This window comes from Berghia stephanieae, chromosome 2 (assembly GCF_034508935.2).
Source record: "Berghia stephanieae isolate SIO BIC M18660-M18661 chromosome 2, UCSD_Bste_1.3, whole genome shotgun sequence".
Lineage (NCBI taxonomy): Eukaryota > Metazoa > Mollusca > Gastropoda > Nudibranchia > Aeolidiidae > Berghia > Berghia stephanieae.
In genome coordinates this window covers 70,163,808-70,184,777 of record NC_088361.1, presented here as the reverse complement: position 1 = coordinate 70,184,777, position 20,970 = coordinate 70,163,808, and the positions used below count along the sequence as shown (strand labels likewise).

The window sequence follows — 20,970 nt, the reverse complement described above, 5'->3', positions numbered from 1 at the left end:
CATTGAGTTGTTTACCATTAGCCTTTCTGTGTGCCGATAGTCGATGTTTTTGACCTGAAATTCGCTCACCACGTTGCGCATGTGCTAAAATAACCTTTAAGCCGCTTACTGTGGACAGGAAGTGTGTAAATTAATTATTTTTACCATCGGAGTCTTCTGGAATCATTTTCAAGGCAGGAAAACACAATGAAAAATACAATCAATTAATCTGCGCGATGCCACGACTTAGTTTAGAACCGCGTGCCATTGGTCATCTTCAAGCTGGATAGTCTGTGACCTATGTCGCAAGACTGTTTACTATCACAAGGAGAACTGTATATTCCTTAGTGGATCGATTTGGAATGACACAAACGGTAAGGGACCGAGATCAAACTGGAAAATCACGAGAAACAACACAAGGTGGGGACCCTTTTATGCGCACCCTACATCTACGAGATCGTTTTAGGACGGCGAGTGAAACTGCACGAGCGTTCCCATGTACACGAATTAGTCGACATACTGCAAGACGTCGATTGATGCGACCACTTCTAAGAGAACATCACCGGTTGGCCGGTCTTCAGTGGGCCGTGCTCATCTGTGTTGGACAATGCATACGTGTTCTCTTCTAAGATGAATCACGCTTTGTGATTGGAAGAAATGACGGTAGATTTCACGATTCTTGTGTCTTGGAATCCCCAAACAGAGGATATAGACAAGTCATTGTGTGGGGTGTAATGAGTAGAGACTGAAGAACACCTCTAGTCCAAATAAATGTATCTCTAACCGGTGCAAGGTACATCCGATACATGTTACAACCCCGTGTTATTCCATTTTTTTCATGAGCATCCTAATTTTTCATTCCAACCCGATAATGCACCATCCCACCAAGCTATTGTAACAAGGGATTTTATAGCAGCAAATAATGTGAACATTATCAGCCCGTGGCCTGCAATATCCCCCGATCTAAACCCGATAGAACATGTGTTGAACATAATCGGCCGCCAAGTTCGTTCATTAGAACCGGCACCACAAAATGAACGACAACTGTTCCACACCATAAGAACAGCTTGGGATGCCATACCTCAACACTAACTGGTCAGATTGACCAATTCCATGCGTTGGAGATGCACTGCTATGATTGGAGCGTAGGGGGACATACTCGTTACTGATTGAATTAGATTCACCTTCACTCCTAATTAAATGAACACAAGTAAATGTATTAAAATGTCATAGTTTTTCAAAATTATAGTGACTTGTTACTTCCCTTTTTGAAGATCATGTTTTTAAAAGTCTATGTTGCACTCAAGATCAACCCTAAACGTTACATATTCCTACAAATTGAAAGATAAATGTTAGTACTTTGATCTCACATTGCTTTTAAATAATCTATAATAATATTTTATACCAATTATGTTGGTAAAACAAGTGTATACCTTCTTTTGATCACTAGTATATAACGCTTTGATACTATTTGAAATAGGTTTCCCTGTTCACCAAACACTGATTTGGTAGCTTCGTATGGCGGGGAGTACTTTGCGATAGACTAGCGTCCTATCAAGAGGATAGTCAGCAATTAGTATTGTCCGTTTCGCGCTATAGAAACCGTGATAAACTCCGGCACCATAGGCCTAATGGCTTTGAAAGACTATGCCCGAATATGCCCGACTACCTGCAGCTGCTTGAGGAGGTCAATTCCGAAGTGTGTATACAAAGTGGAAGTAAGAGTGGAGCGTTCATCAATTTACCCAATCGCTACTGGCTGGCCAGAAGAAGCAGAAAAAAGGAGGTTTGTGCAATTCGATTGTTTTGCGTTTGAGGTGCGTCTCGAACGCAAACCTCAAAAAAACAATGTTTTAATCCCTTTATTTATCCCATAGGGGAAATTTGTCTTTAGGTTTTTTTTTCCAAGGGAAGATTGGATTAACCCAGGCGTCAGCTGCAAACGGAGCTAGGGCAAGGTAACTTGCTCAATGTCACAAAGTGCAGCAGTTATCTGTACTCGGTACTTTTCCACACTATCCCCATGTGGGTCATGTTTGTAAACACGAATAATCTTGGTAAATAATGTATGCATGCAAGCGCATCGAGCAATGCCAAGCCAGAACTCCCATAGATTTTCAGAAAATGACCTGACAAAAGCAACTATTGGTAATTGCTGCTATGACTATTATTTATCATAAGGTCACTTAATGTTACTTTTTTTTTAATTACAGGTTAAAAACTCGAAATATATTCAAGATGACGGGTATGTTGAATACCTTTGAGATCTTTATATTCAACCAATATAGTGAGGTTCCGTGTGGCTCTACTCTTTGCGGCCAGGTAGTTCTGGATTGTTCCGAGGATATGGAAGTTAATGGTACGTAGTAATAAAGTGCGAATCCTATTATCGAGATATGGCATTATACAAATTGTTAGAGCCAATTTGAAATCTGAACACATGGGATTCATTTATTTATTTATATACTGTTTATTTCCTTATTAACATTTCAATACCAGAATGTCCCTTTGAAGTCTAAATTCATCGTTAAAATCATTGGTGTATCATTATTATATTTTATTGACAAAAGGGGTGTCCTATACTATGGCGGGGATAAACAACTGGTACTGTTGCAGTTAAGAAAAGCAGCACAAAAGTAGTATCTCATCATAAATGCATTATACCGTGACAAGCATATTATATAGAGTGAAACAGTTTCATCCACGTTTTTAGTTTTATAAATGATGTTTAAGGTCTCCAAAACCCACACGCTCATTATTTTAGTAAACGTTACTATTTAATACTTGTAAAGCAATCAAAATACATTAATTTCAAAAGTTAACAAAAAGAGTGAAAATGATCAAATGGTCAGGTGCTTATGGAAAATGTAAAGTATCTGCTTCGTCAATTTTTCCATGGAGAGCACGAATAGGAAACATATTAAAGACATTTTAGCTCTCATCGACAACAAGACATTTTGAAAATATAAAGATTCATTACTAATGGATAAAATCAAATTGAAAAGGAATCGATACCATATAACAAAAACACAGGTTTTGAAACAACAACTTGATGCTACGTCATGCAAAATTACCTTAACCGTAACAAGTCATGGCCGTCTGCATTATGTGATCCCCAAGCGGTTACAGGGCGCTATGCTAAATGCATCTCGAAACATGTGCAATAAGGCATCCAACATGTGGGGTTCTTTTGTAATTTCTTTTCGACAGGGGACAACACTGTTACCAACTAGGTAGTCATTTTACACCTGAGTACTGTGTGGAAATGTGAGTAAAAGAGCCGTTAATCATGGATATAACTTTGCACCCCTCTCGCCTTAATATCCCAAATAACTGGCTGTTGCCATAAAGTTACGTTAAATGATGGCATTCGCAAAATGGAGGAAGGGAGGCCCTTAAGGTCAAAAACATTTATGAGTATATATTTTACTGGAATAAACGCGTGTATTCGTTTGTGTGTGTGTGTGTGTGTGTGTGTGTGTGTGTGTGTGTATGTGTATGGGGGGGGGGGGTGTCCATATGATTATACGTAGTAATATATAAACTGGTACTATAAATAATTAATTTGCTGCAAAATGTGTTTGCCCGCATATTCTTGATCGTTTTTGACGCCGACGATACAAGATCAAAATTGTGGTCGACATGATTCAAAACAATTCTCGGTCAACGTTTGACCGATAAGATTTGGGTATCTAAAAAGTAGGTCCATATACAACTCAAACCATTAATGTTATATCTATTATTAATCATGTATCATTTATAAACAAAATAAATATGGCATTCATATAGCACTTATTTGGTATCACTATTGATATCATGCTCCAAGCACTTTGAATTTTAACATTAGGAAGTAACGTGCATTTGAGTTTCATCATAAGTACATATAAGACTTTATATCCTACTTTTTTCACAAAATGAGCTCGCTTCAATGATTGTCATGTAGGAATAGATGTGAATATGAGACCCATGTCTAAAACTGACACTGGACTGCCTCGTTGCCGGAACAATGATCTGAGTCAAAAGCACACTGTTGTTGAGTGGTCAGTTCCTTTCCCGTATTTTTTCACTCTTTTTATATCTTAGGAGAGTGGCCTACAAATTGTGAACTATATACACGTACAAAACACCTTTTATATTTGCCCATTAAGATAACCCCAACTTGTCAAAAATTCTAAAACGTTATACTTTTTTAGACACATGAATTGTCAAGCAAAAGGTAACTTTTGAACAAAACTTGCTCATAAAGTGACGTTCCTTATTTGAGAAGATAAGCCGGTTGATGTAAACCATTGTTTTGTTTATAATTTTAGCGACCCATTTTCCAACCTGACTAACGCTATTGTTTTTCACCAACACAAGATGATTTATTTCACTCATTTTAACCAACTGGACAGCATGAATGATTGTTGATGAAACAAATGGACATTGTACAAAATTTACTTTACGAATACTTAGGTCGGAATACAGTACTTAATGCTCTCAAAATATTATTATAGATAGGTTTTGATCCCGGTGTTATCATTTGCCTCGTTTTATGTTCCACCATGCATTTTCTTTTCCAAACCAGAAATAAGTGTTCATTTTTATGGACGGTGTCGAGTTGAGCTGTTTGACCACAGGGTGTGCACAATTTCGTTGATAGATGTACATGGGTCTGCCCTTGCATCTTTCTTGGTTAACGAAACATTCATGCATGAAGTCGCACTGTGCTTTTCCCCAGGTGAGTTGATGACTGTAAAATGGAAAATAAAAAGATACGGTTTCTCTCAAAGGAATGTTTCCTTGCTTAATATCTCAAAATAATTTGAAATGAAACAAAACTAAAAGTTGACCCAGCACATCATTTCTTTTCAATGCTGTGCCAAACGATCATAATCTTCTATAAAGACTAATTGAAACGAATTTATCTTTTCATCGCAGGTTCTCGCGAACATGCACAATTTTGGTAATCATTGTGTTTCAAATGAATGGCTTGAAAACAATGAAGCTTATTGGATGAAGATAAATGCCCGTATATTGTACAATATATTTAATGGCTTGGGAAAAATTTTGGCATTTTAAGTTTATAAAACTGAATTCAATGACAATATAACTAATTAGATAATTATTTTGAATCAAATAGTTGAATGATATTTTGATATTAACATAAAATCTCAAGGATGGGGGAATTCTACTCGTATTGTCAACATCTTACGACAACAAAATCAATTGTCCTTTATCTTGGAAATTCAATCCTTGAGAAGGAACAAACAACCCTACAAATAATTTGACCCCATGCACTATGTTGTTTAGTGTAATGTTAAGTTAAAACTGTATTTTGTGTGCCTGACGAAGACATTTTATTCATATTTGAGCTTAAAATGGATGATACAGTTATTGATAGAAAAGTTTCCTATAATTATAGGCACGTTGTCATTGAGTTAAGAAGTATCGATTCCGAATATTGCACTATAGAAGGAACGAAATTGACGTCACTCAGCTCGTTGTCTTTGTTATTGGACAGCAATGGTAATTACAAGTTCAAACTGAATTATAATATCAATCAGACTACATACGTTTAAGATTGCATATAGTTTTATGTGTTGGCTCGTTTTATCCGGCTGACGAATGTTGTGAGTATTTTATCTAAATGCAAAGCATCAATGATCATTGTTGGTAATAATGTGATATAATATTATCAACATTTCTGATTTGTTGTTTCTCATGAACGATGATAATTTAATATTTTTTTCCATTTTTATTTTTTTGAGACGACTATGTATTTACTTTTTGGTACGAGCTTAGAAACTGCTATGGTTGATATATGTACTGTTGCACAACACATATTTGGACCGGCTGTTTAAGCATTAAATTGATTAAGCTAAATTCATTGCAACTTGTTCATCTTATTAAATATGACCATAGTTATTAGGATTTTTTTTATATTTCAAGGTTAAGAAGCATAGCTCTGTTATTTTCCATCACGGTCCTCTCTTTTCCACGTTTTAAGGATTAGATCGTGCGTGACAAGAAAATATAGTTCAATGCCCAAAGCTTTCGGAGAGTAATTTAAATAATATGAAAACATAAAAATGTTTCGATAACCACAATGAAAAAATATGTTTAGATCGCGTTATTCGTGATTTCCACGCTTGAATCACATTTCTGCTATTTTAAGACAATGAACACATTTCTTTTTTAAATTTGTGATCAGCAGTAAATATAGTGTGGGGTACAATTCTGTAGTGCATTCACTAATTACCTTTTTTACATTAGACGAGAAATATTTTACTTCTTATTTCAATATCACATGATGTCAAATAGCCTTTCTTTATGAGTTTCACCACAATCATAACCTTCATCACCATCATCATCATCATCATCATCATCATAATTTTCCTTATCCTCATCATCATCATCATCATAATTTTCGTTATCATCATCATCATCATCATCATCATCATCATCATCATCATCATCATCATCATCATCATCGTCGTCGTCGTCGTCGTCGTCGTCGTCGCCGTCATGATCATAATCATCATCATCATCATCATCATCATCATTATCATCATCATCATCATCATCATCATCATCATCATCATCACCATCATCGCCACCACATAACAGAAATACAAATAATTGTTGATCACGTCAACCCAAATCAGGGAACGAACAAAATCGTCTTACTAAATATTGAAAAAAAAAATCTTTTTTTTTTAAAGTCAACAAATTTTGGAAGGTATCCCCACCAATTCTTTACGTTGAAAAAGAAATAAAGGATTTCTTTTTTTAAATATTTGTTGAGTGACCATCAATGTAGACATGCAAATATCCTGACAGAATAAAAAAAAACATAATCTTTTCTTTCTTTTTATTTTAAATTTTTTTTATTTATTTATTTTTTTTGGCGGGGGGGGGGGGGGGGTTCTTTATTGTCTTGCAATAAATGTGACTTAAATGATTATACAATACTTCCCTTCAGATGAACCAGTAGAATTATCTTCAACAACTACTCCTCCCACCAAAATACTTTCAAAGGGCATGCATGTTTTTGATTTCAATGTAAACGTTTCCCACAATTTGCCCGCATCCTTTGACGGGGAATTTGGTTACACTCGATACTTCATGAGAGCTCAGGTCCAATGTCCTCGCGGCATCGAATACAATACACGGGACTTCAAGGTCATCCCTGTCGTGGATCTGAACTGTTTGTCAGATATTGAGGTAAATTGGCGTAGAACGATAGCATGATAATTGATAGTGAAATTATCTTAACTCTACACACCTTTCGTAGGTCTGTCCAACTGCATCAAAAAACTCTTTAGCCATCGATTTCTGAATTTGTATACGTGACTTTGGGGTCACGATAGTTTATTTGGTAGAGTACTAACTTCCCAAACAATGGGAACATTATCAAAATCGGGTACAGTCGTGATTTTCTTCAGGACACCTTGTCCATCTAGGAGTGATTATGTAGCTAGATGTTTACATCTGTTAGATCTAGTTTAACGCTACGAAAACTTGATAAAACCCCAGCCGCTTGGGCTTTATGGCTCTAAATAATTGATTTTATACAGTTATAAAACCGATAGAATCAATTTCACCAGAGACAATAAATATGTAATCTTTTCATTTGTTTTTGTATTTTTTGGTTTATTTCAGTGCCATGTAGAAGAACAGACTGAGGCAGAAATATATACATTTTTTAAATCAATAGGATCTTACCGAGCAAAGATGTCCCTCTATAAAAGAGGATATGTTCCAGGGGATGTTCTTTACGTGCAGTTGGAGATCCACAATGACACAATCAAGCACATCACAAGAGCAGTTCTTAAACTCAAAATGGTAACTTCTAGATTTGCAAGTAATTATGTGTGCCCAATGATGAAAATTTAAAATTGTCTGTACTAACAATGTTGATCTCTAACCCTATTTTTAATAATAGATAGAAATGACGTGGGAGCTTTCCTTTTTGCTTGTATACATTTACAATAGTGGACACTTCTCAGAACTGAGTCAAGCCGGGAACATAGAAATGGAATAGTATTACGGGGAAGGGGTGGGGAGACCACCGACCCTATTTTCTGAAAAACAAAAAATTTGAACGTGTCAATATTTTTTCGTGAGATTAATTGATCAAAATGAAAAGTTAAACTTATTGAATACTGTAGACTATAGTCATTTTAGCTTGATTTCATTAACTGTTTGTTGTTTATCTCCAATTAATTATACAGGTAACGACCTATCGAACCAAGCATCAATTTCGTCAGACAGAAAACGTGTTATGTACCAGCAAACTATCCCCTATTGATGCAGGGTACACATTTCATGGATGTGACAGAAACCTACGTATCCCAAAAGAAGCGCCTGTCAGCAATGAATATACCTACAGATATATAAATGTTGAGTACTTTGTTGAAGTAAGTCAGCTTATTTGTTACCGAGAACTTGCATACACATGATTTTCTTTAAGATTAGAACCACATTTTGACAGAAACATTGCTGTTATCGAATATACAGTTAGTTTATACCAAGAATGGTAAGTAAATGCATGTAAAGATGCTTTCCAAGAACTCAAGTTGAAGCCGCTGTGTTAGAAGCCGCAAGCACACGTTTGACTATATTAAAATTATTTTTTTAGGCAAACGAGTCATCAAAACTAACTCAGGCCTCAGTAAAATTCTTTTCTATTGGATGGATGCAAACAAGTTGAAAATGAATGAGTCAAAAACAGAAGTGATGATTGTGGGAAATAGAGGGCAGTTGAAGGTGAATGATGGTCTTGAGGTGTTGATTGGGGGTGAAAAGATCAAAGTTTCAAAGACTGTGAAAAATGTGGGTGTCTATTTTGATTCAGAAATGAGAATGTCCGCTCACATTTCTGCTCTCTGTAAATCTTTATACTTTCAATTGAAGAAAATCAGTTCTATCCGTCAGTATATTGCAATTGGAACGTGTAAAACATTGGTTGTTTCCCTCATTTTTTCGAAACTAGATTATTGTAACTCCCTGCTTGTCAACTTGCCTTGGGCTTCTATTAAACAATTACAACTACTGCAAAACAGTGCAGCAAGATTAGTTTTTGGCAAAAAAAATGTGATCATGCAACCCCTTTGTTGGCCTCTCTCCACTGGTTGCCCATTGAAAAGCGCACATATTACAAAGCAGCGTGTCTTGTTTATAAGTGTTTGACTGGTATAGCACCGGCATATCTCACAGATCACGTGGTCATGTGTAAATTTGAAAATTACACTTTAAGATCATGTAATGACCAAACGAAAATTTCGGAAAAAAGATCAAGAACAAAATTTGGTGATAGATCGTTTGCTTATTTCGGCCTCAAGATTTGGAATGAACTACCACGTGGTCTGAGGGAGTGTAAGTCTTTACCTACCTTTGAAAAGATTCTCAAGACACATCTTTACTGTATTTGTTTTTATTGACTCTATGAACCCTTGATTTGGCTATGAATTTTTTTTTCACTTAAAATTGATAATTTATATTGTAAAGTACCCAAGCTTGTGTTTTACACGAGAATGGGCGCTGTATAAATGTGTATTATTATTATTATTATCATTATTATTATTATTATTATTATTATTATTATTATTATTATTATTATTATTATTATTATTATTATTATTATTATTATTATTATTATTATTCTATCTTTTCCTTCGGCCACAGAAGTCAAGATCTTATTTATTTGTTTTTCTAATAATTGTGTTTCTGTTCCACTGAGAAGTTAGATTTGACTGCTTATATAAATAATATGGAGGAAAAAAAATTGAAAGTGAGAAAGGTGGAATTAATTGCAGAGACATCGCAAATCAATTTTCACTTGTTAAAGTTGTTTGCGTTGAAAAGAAAAAGTACTTACATTATATTTATAAATTGTAATTCCTATCAACAGAATTGTCGTATTTGTCATCGTTCTAGTTGCATCCATGGCTAAATGCCTTATTATGCTTTTTAACATCATGAAAGATATATTCATGAATTTGTGTCTTTGATCATTTATTTATGATTTTCTGTACAACATTTTTTAAATATAAGGATAGATTTCAAAACGCTGACTTAAAGGCTTATCATGTTTACTAACAGAAAAGATCAAAATAAAAGGAATAAGTGTAGACTAGATACATTTAAATACCAAAAGAAAGAGAGATCCCTAATTCGGTTCCCGTTGGAAAATTTTAAAATAATTTTACACTATTCCAACCTACACATGAATACATTGAACAGCATAATTTAGTTATATATGCATTATCCATCAACGGAGAGCTGTAACTCAGTCACGAAATAGATCTAGATACAAAACGAAAGCTTGTAAAATTGTATATATCAAAAATCCTGATTGTTAGGAAAGAGCTCATTATTTTTGTTTTTAAGTGGACCACAATGGGGAGCGGAAAAAATACATTGCAATATTAATGCAGGCCTCTGAGTCACTGTCCGATAACTTTGAAAATATACAGTGTGTCAAGATGACATTTTCAATTGAAACAATAGAATTGACAAACAAATAAATATATTTTTTAAAATCCAACTATTCAATTGAAGCATTGCCATCATAATGAGGAAACTTCTACTCATTTAAATTAACTTTTCGGCATGTTATGTGTCTTGTTTTGAATTATACCTTATAGTGAAATGATTACATTTTCTAAATCATTTAAATTTCATATTTTTGCGTTTGGGACTATCATTTATATTCTGTCATTATCAATTGGTCAACTTTCACTTTTAAAAATTAAATCGAATTTTCATAAATCTTTGTTTTAGATTTGTTTGTTTTTGTTTTTTCGTTTTGTTTTATTTTGCTTTGTTTTTTGTTTTTTTGGGGGTGGGAGGGAGGGTGGGCGAGGGTTTTGTTGGCTTTTTTTGTTTGTTTGTTTTTTTTATTTTTGATTGTTGTTGTTGTTTTGTTTCTGTTATTGTTTTTTGTTTTTGTTGGGTTTTTTTGTTGGAAGTTTTTTGTTGTTCTTATGCTGATTTTGATATTTCTTTGACATGTCAAAATAAATCTTCACTTTCGTTATTATCATCGTTTTGGTAACATATTTAGGCATAAAAGAGACTGGTGCATTATATGTTGGTAACTGCTAAAAATAGGAACTTTTTACACGACAGTTAAGCGTAAGTTTACAAAATACTTTATGACATCAAATTTTCAAGGCTTCTGATTTTATGAGAATGAGACTGATGTTAAGTAATATGAATAATATTGTTTTCTAAAAAGTTCTTCCAATCAAAAATAATAAAATCAAAATCGTTCGATGCACTCTAGATAGATAGAGCTAATGGAAATCTTGCATTGGTTGGTTTTACAATCTAAACTTTGCTTTATTCGACGCACCCAAATTCATGCACCGATTAGGACAATTCCCTGAACTAAAAAAAAAAACAAACAAACAAAAAAATCACGAGTTTCACAATAGTTTAGCTTTGAATGTTTCTCAAATCAGCCGTGTTGCTTGTTTGGAAGGCACTAAACTTAAACCCAAGTAGCTAGTCTTCTTGGCTTAAACTGCCAAGTAGATACGGTTCACACGCATTTTAATAAGTAAACTTGATTTTTTAATTTTGTTCTACATATTGATAATGGTGTAAGCCGTGAAACAGAATGGTGGGAATAATATAAATATAAAACGTTTATAAGACTTGATAAAACCATATTTGTGTATTTGTTCGACCAATTCGGGAATACGGAAATTGCATCTGGAGCCCATTATATAAAAGACAATCTATTAGTATTGAAAGTGTACAGATGAAAGCTACCAAAAATATTTATCGTATAAGGAAAGGTAAGATTTTTTTACTTACCAAGTTTAAAATATAGAAGAATTCCTGGAGATGTAATTCAGGTTTATAGATTAGTACATGGTCTGGATATGATAGACTTTTCTGATTTTTTTCATATCCTAATATTACTTTTACTAGATGGGACAAGTTTAAGATGTATGTCACAAGATGCAAAACAAACATAAGACAAAACTGGTTCGGTATTCTTATTGTTAAGAGATGGAACAATTTGAAATTTGAAACAAAGAATGTAAAATCTATGGATTATTTCAAGTTGTTAGTAGACAGGGAATTATATGATGGGAGATTTAAATATGACGAATAATACTTGATTCCAGTGCTGTTGGCATGGTTTTCAAACGTGTATGTAAATACCATTCATTGTTATCTTATTATGTTTATCTTCTATATGCATTGATGCATCAGTGCGCGCGCGCGCGCGTGTGTGTGTGTGTGTATGTGTGTGCGTGTGCGTGCTTTGCATGTCCCAGTTAAAGATATATGTTTGTACATCACACATACATGAGTACATTTAAGGTGATATATTATCTTTACCACGTGTATCACTATTGTAATCTTTCAGTCAATAGATTTCTAGCATTACTATTAATATTAAGGGCATTCAAAGGATTTTTTCCTATCTCGCATTATACCACATGTTATGTTATGTTATGTTATGATATGTTATACCAGATTCAAGTTCTATCACGTCAGCTTGAATATTATGTTTTTCAAAATAACATGTCTCTGTGTCGTCACGCTCTCGTGTTTTTATGAATGGTTTCAATGGGACATTTTAAACTTGGATCACTTGGGCAAGGGCGGTGTGATATTAATGATATTGATATCCGTAATTGATACATTTTATAGTTTAATAATAATAATAATAATAATAATAATAATAATAATAATAATAATAATAATAATAATAATAATAATAATAATAATAATAATAATAATAATAATAATAATAATCCTAAGAATATGCCTATACATCCTGCTGCTAAAATATTTATGCCACCTTAAGATTCAATTTGCATTCTATTATTATTAGTCCTCCGAAAAGCTGGTTACTTTCTCACTTCCAAGGATTTTGGAACCAGAAAAGTAGGTGTGACGTCCTTGTACATGAGATAGGTGTAGTTTTATATAGACACCTTACCACAATTGCATTACGTTTTTGAGATTTATCTTCAACCTGAAGAATTTATTCAAATCATTTTCCCCAGCTATTCATGCAGCCTTCTTTACTCAGTCTGGATAGACTTAAACTGTGTGCAAAGATAGAAGTTGGTACGGTGCCTATTAACGCGGAGAGGTTAACGGCCTCTCTTATTTTAAGAGAACGTAAGTATATATACTCTTTGAAATATTAATTAGATAAATTGATGTTTATTAGCGGTTTAGGATAATAGCATGAGTTCAATCAAGCTGTCATTGGGTTGCTGGGTTTATTTAAATCTAATAGAAAGTCATTTGCATTAGATCACCGTCCTATTTTTAAGAAACAAATAATAAAATGCTTTGTCTGTCACGCTACATTTATTATCATCTGCATAAGTCTTGCAAATCTTGTACGTTATTGGATGCAGTTGACAAGCTTTTCATTTCCCAGTTGTTGACGAATTAAAAATAGTACTCGATTCACAAGCGGTCATGTGGTCTTGTGGTATAACACTCGCTTTCGGATCGGAAGGTCCTGGGTTCGAGCCTCGCTTGGCACATAGTTGAGTCCTTCGAAAAGTTTCTTTACTCACATTCTCTCATCGTACTTAGGTGTAAAATGAATACCCGACCGTTAACATCGTTTTCTTTGTCGAAAGATATTGTAATATCGCCTAATAGCGCTATGTCTTGTTCTACATGGTACGTGCTGTTGTTGGTCAGAGACCCTTTGTAGAGCGCTTTGAGCACGTTTAGTGGATATTGCGCTCTAAAAAAATGGTCAAGCTCAATAGAACCGTGTTCGATCCCAGATTGAGCTGAGATTTTCGTCTGCTCCTCTGTCCACCTAGCAGCAATTGGGTGGTTGTTTGTGTTAGAAAGGTAGAAAGTAGTCTGTTGTAAACTCAAGCTCTGTGGCCCTTATGGCTTTGAAGCAGTACAAGAACTATTTTGAAACAGATATGTGAGATTTTATACAGTGCATTGTCCCCTACATATGCCCAACTCGTTTTACAAGGCGGTCCCAGGCCAACAGCAACGCTGAAAATATTGGACAGGAGATAATATTATGGTCTATAAGAATATAATGATTCATCTCGAAGGAGACAATACCGTTGAGTCCGTATGCAGTTCAATAAGAATCGTAGCATTCTTGGAAAGGAGGTGGGGGGGGGGGGTAGAATGGTGGAAGCCGGTTGAAGACTTATAGGGCTAGTAACAATGTACATTCTCATAAAGTAAATCTTCATTTACAAAAGTGACAAATTCAACATACACCACATTGTTCATCGTCTGGTCACACAAATTTCTGAGACATTGTGATGTCAAGCTTGCTGCTCGAAGCTCAAGGAAATAAATAATAATGTGAAATTGAATGTAAGCTTCAATTTAATAAAAGAAAACAGTTAATGTGGACGTTTCGGGTTTCCCCTCTATCATCAAAACATGATGAATGAAAGGCTACAGATGAATGAGATAATGTGTGATAGTGGCTTTGTTAAGGCTCTGTTAAACTAACTGCACGACACAGTCTTATGTACTATGTCATCAGGCGACGATCATTTCAAAACAGCTCAGTGTTTAAATGTGTTTCTCACTAACTAGGCTATTCAATTTAAAACCAAGACATCAAGCAATAGGTTTCTATGGTCCAGACAACACTGCGAGCGATGCAAAGCGAAGAGGGCGATGCGGTCGGGCCGAAGCAAAGTGAGGACATCAAAAATATTAAGAGATAAAGAGGTGACTGGGTCACCAGCGAAGTAAAGCGAACAGAAGCCCGGCGAAACGTAGCGATGGCTTGGGCTATTTTCTATCGCTCCCATTGCTCGATGCATAGTTTCTGATGTTATCAGCAAGTAGGTACACGGTACACAGTGTATTTCCCATATTACTATATCCGTCAGTGTCTATAGCTAAACACTCATTAACATTTCGTAGCTCGAGGTAATGTTCGCTAAGTCGCCTACCGTACCCAAGGATCGACCCCACGTTGGATCTTTTAAAATCATTGTCAATCGTCAATTCACTGACCCTGCTAATTATTGCTTGATTTTGTTACAAAAAGGGTAACTGTATAGCTGCATCCCCTTAATCACTAATCTATATTTATATTTCAGCACCTCCAAAATACGACGATTTACTTCCGAGATACGAAGACGCCATAAACTATCTGCTTTGCAACAGCGATCACTCTGATGAGTCTCAAGATAACTCTGCATGCTCCTCTGACAGGAATTCGCTACAGGAGGAAGATAATGATAATAAAGAGTTCTCTAGAAATGACACTATCCTGGTAGAAAACGAGGATCGAGCACGCTAGTATTAACTCTAATCATTCGGTATTCTTTCAATATCGTGGCAGATCATAACTGCCTTAAACGTTTGTGATGCGCTAGACCAAAGGATCCCAAATGTTTGGTACGGTAATGATTTTGAATACCAAAGATATAAACGCCAGTGTTTTACTAGTGATTCAACCATGACAAGATGAAAAAATGGCTTCATTGTTTTTTGAATACTCAAACTGACCCGTTTATAACGACTTCAGATACATACTACAACCATGTGAGAAACTTATCGACAATGTTATGATGACTAGTATCATTAATAAATAAACCCTTTTGATAACTAATGTACCTATTAGGTGGTGTGTCAAAATATAATCAAGGACAAAATACAAGTGGATTGAACATGGTAGTTATGAATTTCGAAACTTACCGATTCTGACAAAAATATAAAGTTAATATTGAATGATTTCTCAAGACAGGCGTCATACAGATAAAGACGTTCGCTGTGTATCATACCTGTCACATAGAAAAACGTATTCGTCATTCGCAGCTCAACACCGATCATGTGTGGGCTTCTTCTCGAATGGCCCATTTCGACTTACAGACTTTTCTTACGCGGTCCGACGGTTTTCCACTAATTGTGGTAATTGACCAAAACTCATGAAAACTTGGAGTGTAAACAATAAATTTCAATCTCATCCGACGGATGTCCGACCAACCCCGTGATATCAGGAGCCGCCTGATATTTTCCTGTCGTCGTGTTGACGGATCATCGCGGGTGATTAGTTTTCACTGAAGCCCCTATTACTGTGAGTGAAGATCACTCATTTATTTGTGATGTTTGGTTGTGTGTGGCGGTGGTGTATAGATATTTCGAAGATGACGTCACTCAGGTCTTTGTTATTGTTTTTTGCCATCCGCGTTTATGAGAAATGCTCACTGAACTGTATTAACCCGGCTATAAACGTTCATGGATACACACAGTTGTGTGTGTTGGTCGATTATACTTCCGGATGTTAGCGTGGCGTGGGTAGAGGATAGGGTGCCCCAGGGGGGTGATCTAATTGATAAGCAAAGGTCAGCGTCAGGGAACCGAACTTTCCAGACTATAATGGAAGGTAAAAGACATATTGGTAGTAGTAGTAGTAGTAGTAGTAGTAGTAGTAGTAGTAGTAGTAGTAGTAGTAGTAGTAGTAGTAGTAGTAGTAGTAGTAGTAGTAGAACACTGTAGTGGAACAGTAGGGGGCGGTGGAGGGGGCGAGGTGAAAGAGTCACGGCGGAGGTGGGGGGGGGGGTGTTTGTTGGATGAGCGAAGGTCGAATCTTCGCGAAGGAACGATGCGATAGTAAAGTGGAATACACCGATAAATAGATAGATGGATAGACAGATAGATAGGTAGATAGACAGAAAAGAGGGGAGAGAGAGAGAGAGAGAGAGAGAGAGAGAGAGAGAGAGAGAGAGACAGAGAGAGAGAAGAAAAAAAAAAAAGAAAAAAAAAAGAAAAAAGGGGGGGGGGGGGGGGGGGGGGGGTTGGTTTGAGGCGGACCGGTAGAGAGGGGGAATTAGAGAGAGAGGGGGGAGGGAGAAAGAGAGAGAGAGGGGGGACAAAGAAAGAAAGAGAGAGGGGGGACAAAGAAAGAAAGAAAGAAAGAAAGAAAGAGAGAGAGAGAGAGAGAGAGAGAGAGAGAGAGAGAGAGAGGAGAGAAAGGGGGGAGGGGAGGTGAGAGAGGGCGAGTAAACAGCCGAGTGATAGCTGGGTCTATATGTATATAAATGGATAAAAAAGTGGATGATTGGACACAATGAGAGATAGCTAGGAAGGTAGATGACTATGAATCGGTGGATAATCAGTAGATAGATAGGTAGCTAGCTAGCTAGCTAGATAGATAGATAGATAGATAGATAGATAGATAGATAGATAGATAGATAGATAGGTAGGTAGGTAGGTAGGTAGAGTTGTACTTTTAGTAGTATGAACAGTAGTAGTAGTGGTAGTAGTAGTAGTGGTAGTAGTAGTAGTAGTAGTAGTAGTAGTAGTAGTAGTAGTAGTAGTAGTAGTAGTAGTAGAAGTAGTAGTAGTAGAAGTAGTAGTAGTAGTAGTAGTAGAAGTAGTAGTAGTAGTAGTAGTAGAAGTAGTAGTAGTAGCAGCAGCAGTAGCTGTAGTGGCAGAAGTGAGAGCAGCAGTGGTGATGAATATGGGGGAGGTTGACATCTAGTGGTGGTCAATCCTGGTGTTGAGTCCGCGTGGAGTCAGCGTTCCCAACAACTTGATCAGGTGAGTTTCCCTACGTCGACGGGCGGAAGTGTCCGAATGGCAAAAACTGAGCACACACACACGCACACACTGTACATCGCAGTGGTCTGGCAGATTGAAGTGTCTGGCCACTGCTGTGTCTGCACAGTTCGATATGTCACGCAAGTGCTGCACGAATCTGTCACCCAGCCTCTTTCCGGTCTCACCAACGTAAGCAATCCCACACAGGGAGCACGTAATCGCATAGACTAGATTACGGTCAGTGCAAGTAAACGGCCGCCTGATGTCCCAAATCTTGTCTGGAAAGCTGACTCTGTCATACTCCCACAGGTGCCCACAAGTCTTGCATCGGGGTCGCATACACGATCTGGCTTTAGGTCCATCCCTAGGTATGGGTTCCAGGCGGCTTCTGACAAGGAGATCCCTCAGGTTACGATCCCGTCGATATGCTACCAACGGGGGTTCTGAAAAAACTCTGTGGGTGTCTTCGCCCGCCTGGAGGATCCCATAGTTCTGCAATAGGATGTTCCTCACTTGATCGGCATGGGGGTGATGCGTGAGGACTAAAATGGGACGCTGTGTCTCCTGCTTCCTGGCATTACGAGGCCTCATTGCTGCTTCTCTCGACACGAGGCTGGCTTTCCGGACAGCCTTAAGCAAAACCCTTTCGGGATATTCCCGTGCCCTAAAAAAATCTAGCATGCGATCACGTTGAAGCGCAAATTCATCATCTTCCAGACAGAGTCTCCGCAAGCGGAGTATCTGACTGAATGGGATGGAGTCTTTGCACTTCACCGGATGGGATGACCGATAGAGCAGGTAGCTGTGACTGTCCGTTTCCTTGTAGTGTACAGTGGTCCGTACTCCCGTGCTGGTCAATACAGCCTTGATGTCCAAAAAGTTCACCTCAGAGGTTGAAATCTCATAAGTGTACTCTATGGACGGGTGGAAGGAGTCCATCGCTAGGATGAACCCTTTCAACTGGCTGTGGGTCAATGACGTAATGCCGAAACAGTCGTCAATGTACCTTTTGAACAGCTCGGGGGCAGGTCCGCTATACTGATGGAAGACGACTGTTTCGGCATTACGTCATTGACCCACAGCCAGTTGAAAGGGTTCATCCTAGCGATGGACTCCTTCCACCCGTCCATAGAGTACACTTATGAGATTTCAACCTCTGAGGTGAACTTTTTGGACATCAAGGCTGTATTGACCAGCACGGGAGTACGGACCACTGTACACTACAAGGAAACGGACAGTCACAGCTACCTGCTCTATCGGTCATCCCATCCGGTGAAGTGCAAAGACTCCATCCCATTCAGTCAGATACTCCGCTTGCGGAGACTCTGTCTGGAAGATGATGAATTTGCGCTTCAACGTGATCGCATGCTAGATTTTTTTAGGGCACGGGAATATCCCGAAAGGGTTTTGCTTAAGGCTGTCCGGAAAGCCAGCCTCGTGTCGAGAGAAGCAGCAATGAGGCCTCGTAATGCCAGGAAGCAGGAGACACAGCGTCCCATTTTAGTCCTCACGCATCACCCCCATGCCGATCAAGTGAGGAACATCCTATTGCAGAACTATGGGATCCTCCAGGCGGGCGAAGACACCCACAGAGTTTTTTCAGAACCCCCGTTGGTAGCATATCGACGGGATCGTAACCTGAGGGATCTCCTTGTCAGAAGCCGCCTGGAACCCATACCTAGGGATGGACCTAAAGCCAGATCGTGTATGCGACCCCGATGCAAGACTTGTGGGCACCTGTGGGAGTATGACAGAGTCAGCTTTCCAGACAAGATTTGGGACATCAGGCGGCCGTTTACTTGCACTGACCGTAATCTAGTCTATGCGATTACGTGCTCCCTGTGTGGGATTGCTTACGTTGGTGAGACCGGAAAGAGGCTGGGTGACAGATTCGTGCAGCACTTGCGTGACATATCGAACTGTGCAGACACAGCAGTGGCCAGACACTTCAATCTGCCAGACCACTGCGATGTACAGTGTGTGCGTGTGTGTGTGCTCAGTTTTTGCCATTCGGACACATCCGCCCGTCGACGTAGGGAAACTCACCTGATCAAGTTGTTGGGAACGCTGACTCCACGCGGACTCAACACCAGGATTGACCACCACTAGATGTCAACCTCCCCCATATTCATCACCACTGCTGCTCTCACTTCTGCCACTACAGCTACTGCTGCTGCTACTACTACTACTTCTACTACTACTACTACTACTACTTCTACTACTACTACTACTACTACTACTTCTACTACTACTACTTCTACTACTACTACTACTACTACTACTACTACTACTACTACTACTACTACTACTACCACTACTACTACTACCACTACTACTACTGTTCATACTACTAAAAGTACAACTCTACCTACCTACCTACCTACCTATCTATCTATCTATCTATCTATCTATCTATCTATCTATCTATCTATCTATCTATCTATCTAGCTAGCTAGCTAGCTACCTATCTATCTACTGATTATCCACCGATTCATAGTCATCTACCTTCCTAGCTATCTCTCATTGTGTCCAATCATCCACTTTTTTACCTATATATATAAATATATACCCAGCTATCGCTCGTCTGTTTTCTCGCCCTCTCTCCCCCCCCCCCCCCCCTTTCTCTCTCTCTCTCTCTCTCTCTCTCTCTCTCTCTCTCTCTCTCTCTCTCTTTCTTTCTTTCTTTCTTTCTTTGTCCCCCCTCTCTCTTTCTTTCTTTGTCCCCCCTCTCTCTCTCTTTCTCCCCCCCCCCCTCTCTCTCTAATTCCCCCTCCCTGCCGGTCCGCCTCAAACCAACCCCCCCCCCCCCCCCCCCCCCCTTTTTTCTTTTTTTTTTTTTTTTTTTTTTTTCTTCTCTCTCTCTGCTCTCTCTCTCTCTCTCTCTCTCTCTCTCTCTCTCTCTCTCTCTCTCTCTCTCTCTCTCTCTCTCTCTCCCTCTTTTCTGTCTATCTACCTATCTATCTGTCTATCCATCTATCTATTTATCGGTGTATTCCACTTTACTATCGCATCGTTCCTTCGCGAAGATTCGACCTTCGCTCATCCAACAACACCCCCCCCCCCCCCACCTCCGCCGTGACTCTTTCACCTCGCCCCCTCCACCGCCCCTACTGTTCCACTACAGTGTTCTACTACTACTACTACTACTACTACTACTACTACTACTACTACTACTACTACTACTACTACTACTACTACTACTACTACTACTACTACTACTACTACTACCAATATGTCTTTTACCTTCCATTATAGTCTGGAAAGTTCGGTTCCCTGACGCTGACCTTTGCTTATCAATTAGATCACCCCCCTGGGGCACCCTATCCTCTACCCACGCCACGCTAACATTTCATTCATACTGCAACCACCATTGAGTACAGACGATACAAGTTATTTTTCATTATATTTTATTTGTTTTCCACGTTTATTTGTGTATTGTTGTGCTGACGAAGGGTTTGTACCCGAAACGTCCAT

The 20,970-nt window shown here is 38.0% G+C and overlaps 1 protein-coding gene across 2 annotated transcripts in view; it reads left to right on the top strand.

Annotated features, from left to right (window-relative positions):
- Window positions 1-16,357, top strand: part of LOC144965441 (arrestin domain-containing protein 17-like) — a 20,141-nt gene extending 3,784 nt beyond the window's left edge. For both annotated transcript variants that reach the window (XM_078900791.1, XM_078900790.1), the window contains exons 3-9: window positions 2,193-2,338; window positions 4,547-4,699; window positions 6,944-7,185; window positions 7,624-7,806; window positions 8,196-8,381; window positions 12,996-13,113; window positions 15,051-16,357. In XM_078900791.1, the coding sequence (XP_078756917.1) occupies window positions 2,218-2,338; window positions 4,547-4,699; window positions 6,944-7,185; window positions 7,624-7,806; window positions 8,196-8,381; window positions 12,996-13,113; window positions 15,051-15,253 (1,206 nt within the window). In that variant the 5' untranslated portion in view covers window positions 2,193-2,217 and the 3' untranslated portion in view covers window positions 15,254-16,357. The remainder of the gene's footprint in view (window positions 1-2,192; window positions 2,339-4,546; window positions 4,700-6,943; window positions 7,186-7,623; window positions 7,807-8,195; window positions 8,382-12,995; window positions 13,114-15,050) is intronic.
- Window positions 16,358-20,970: the final 4,613 nt, after the last annotated feature.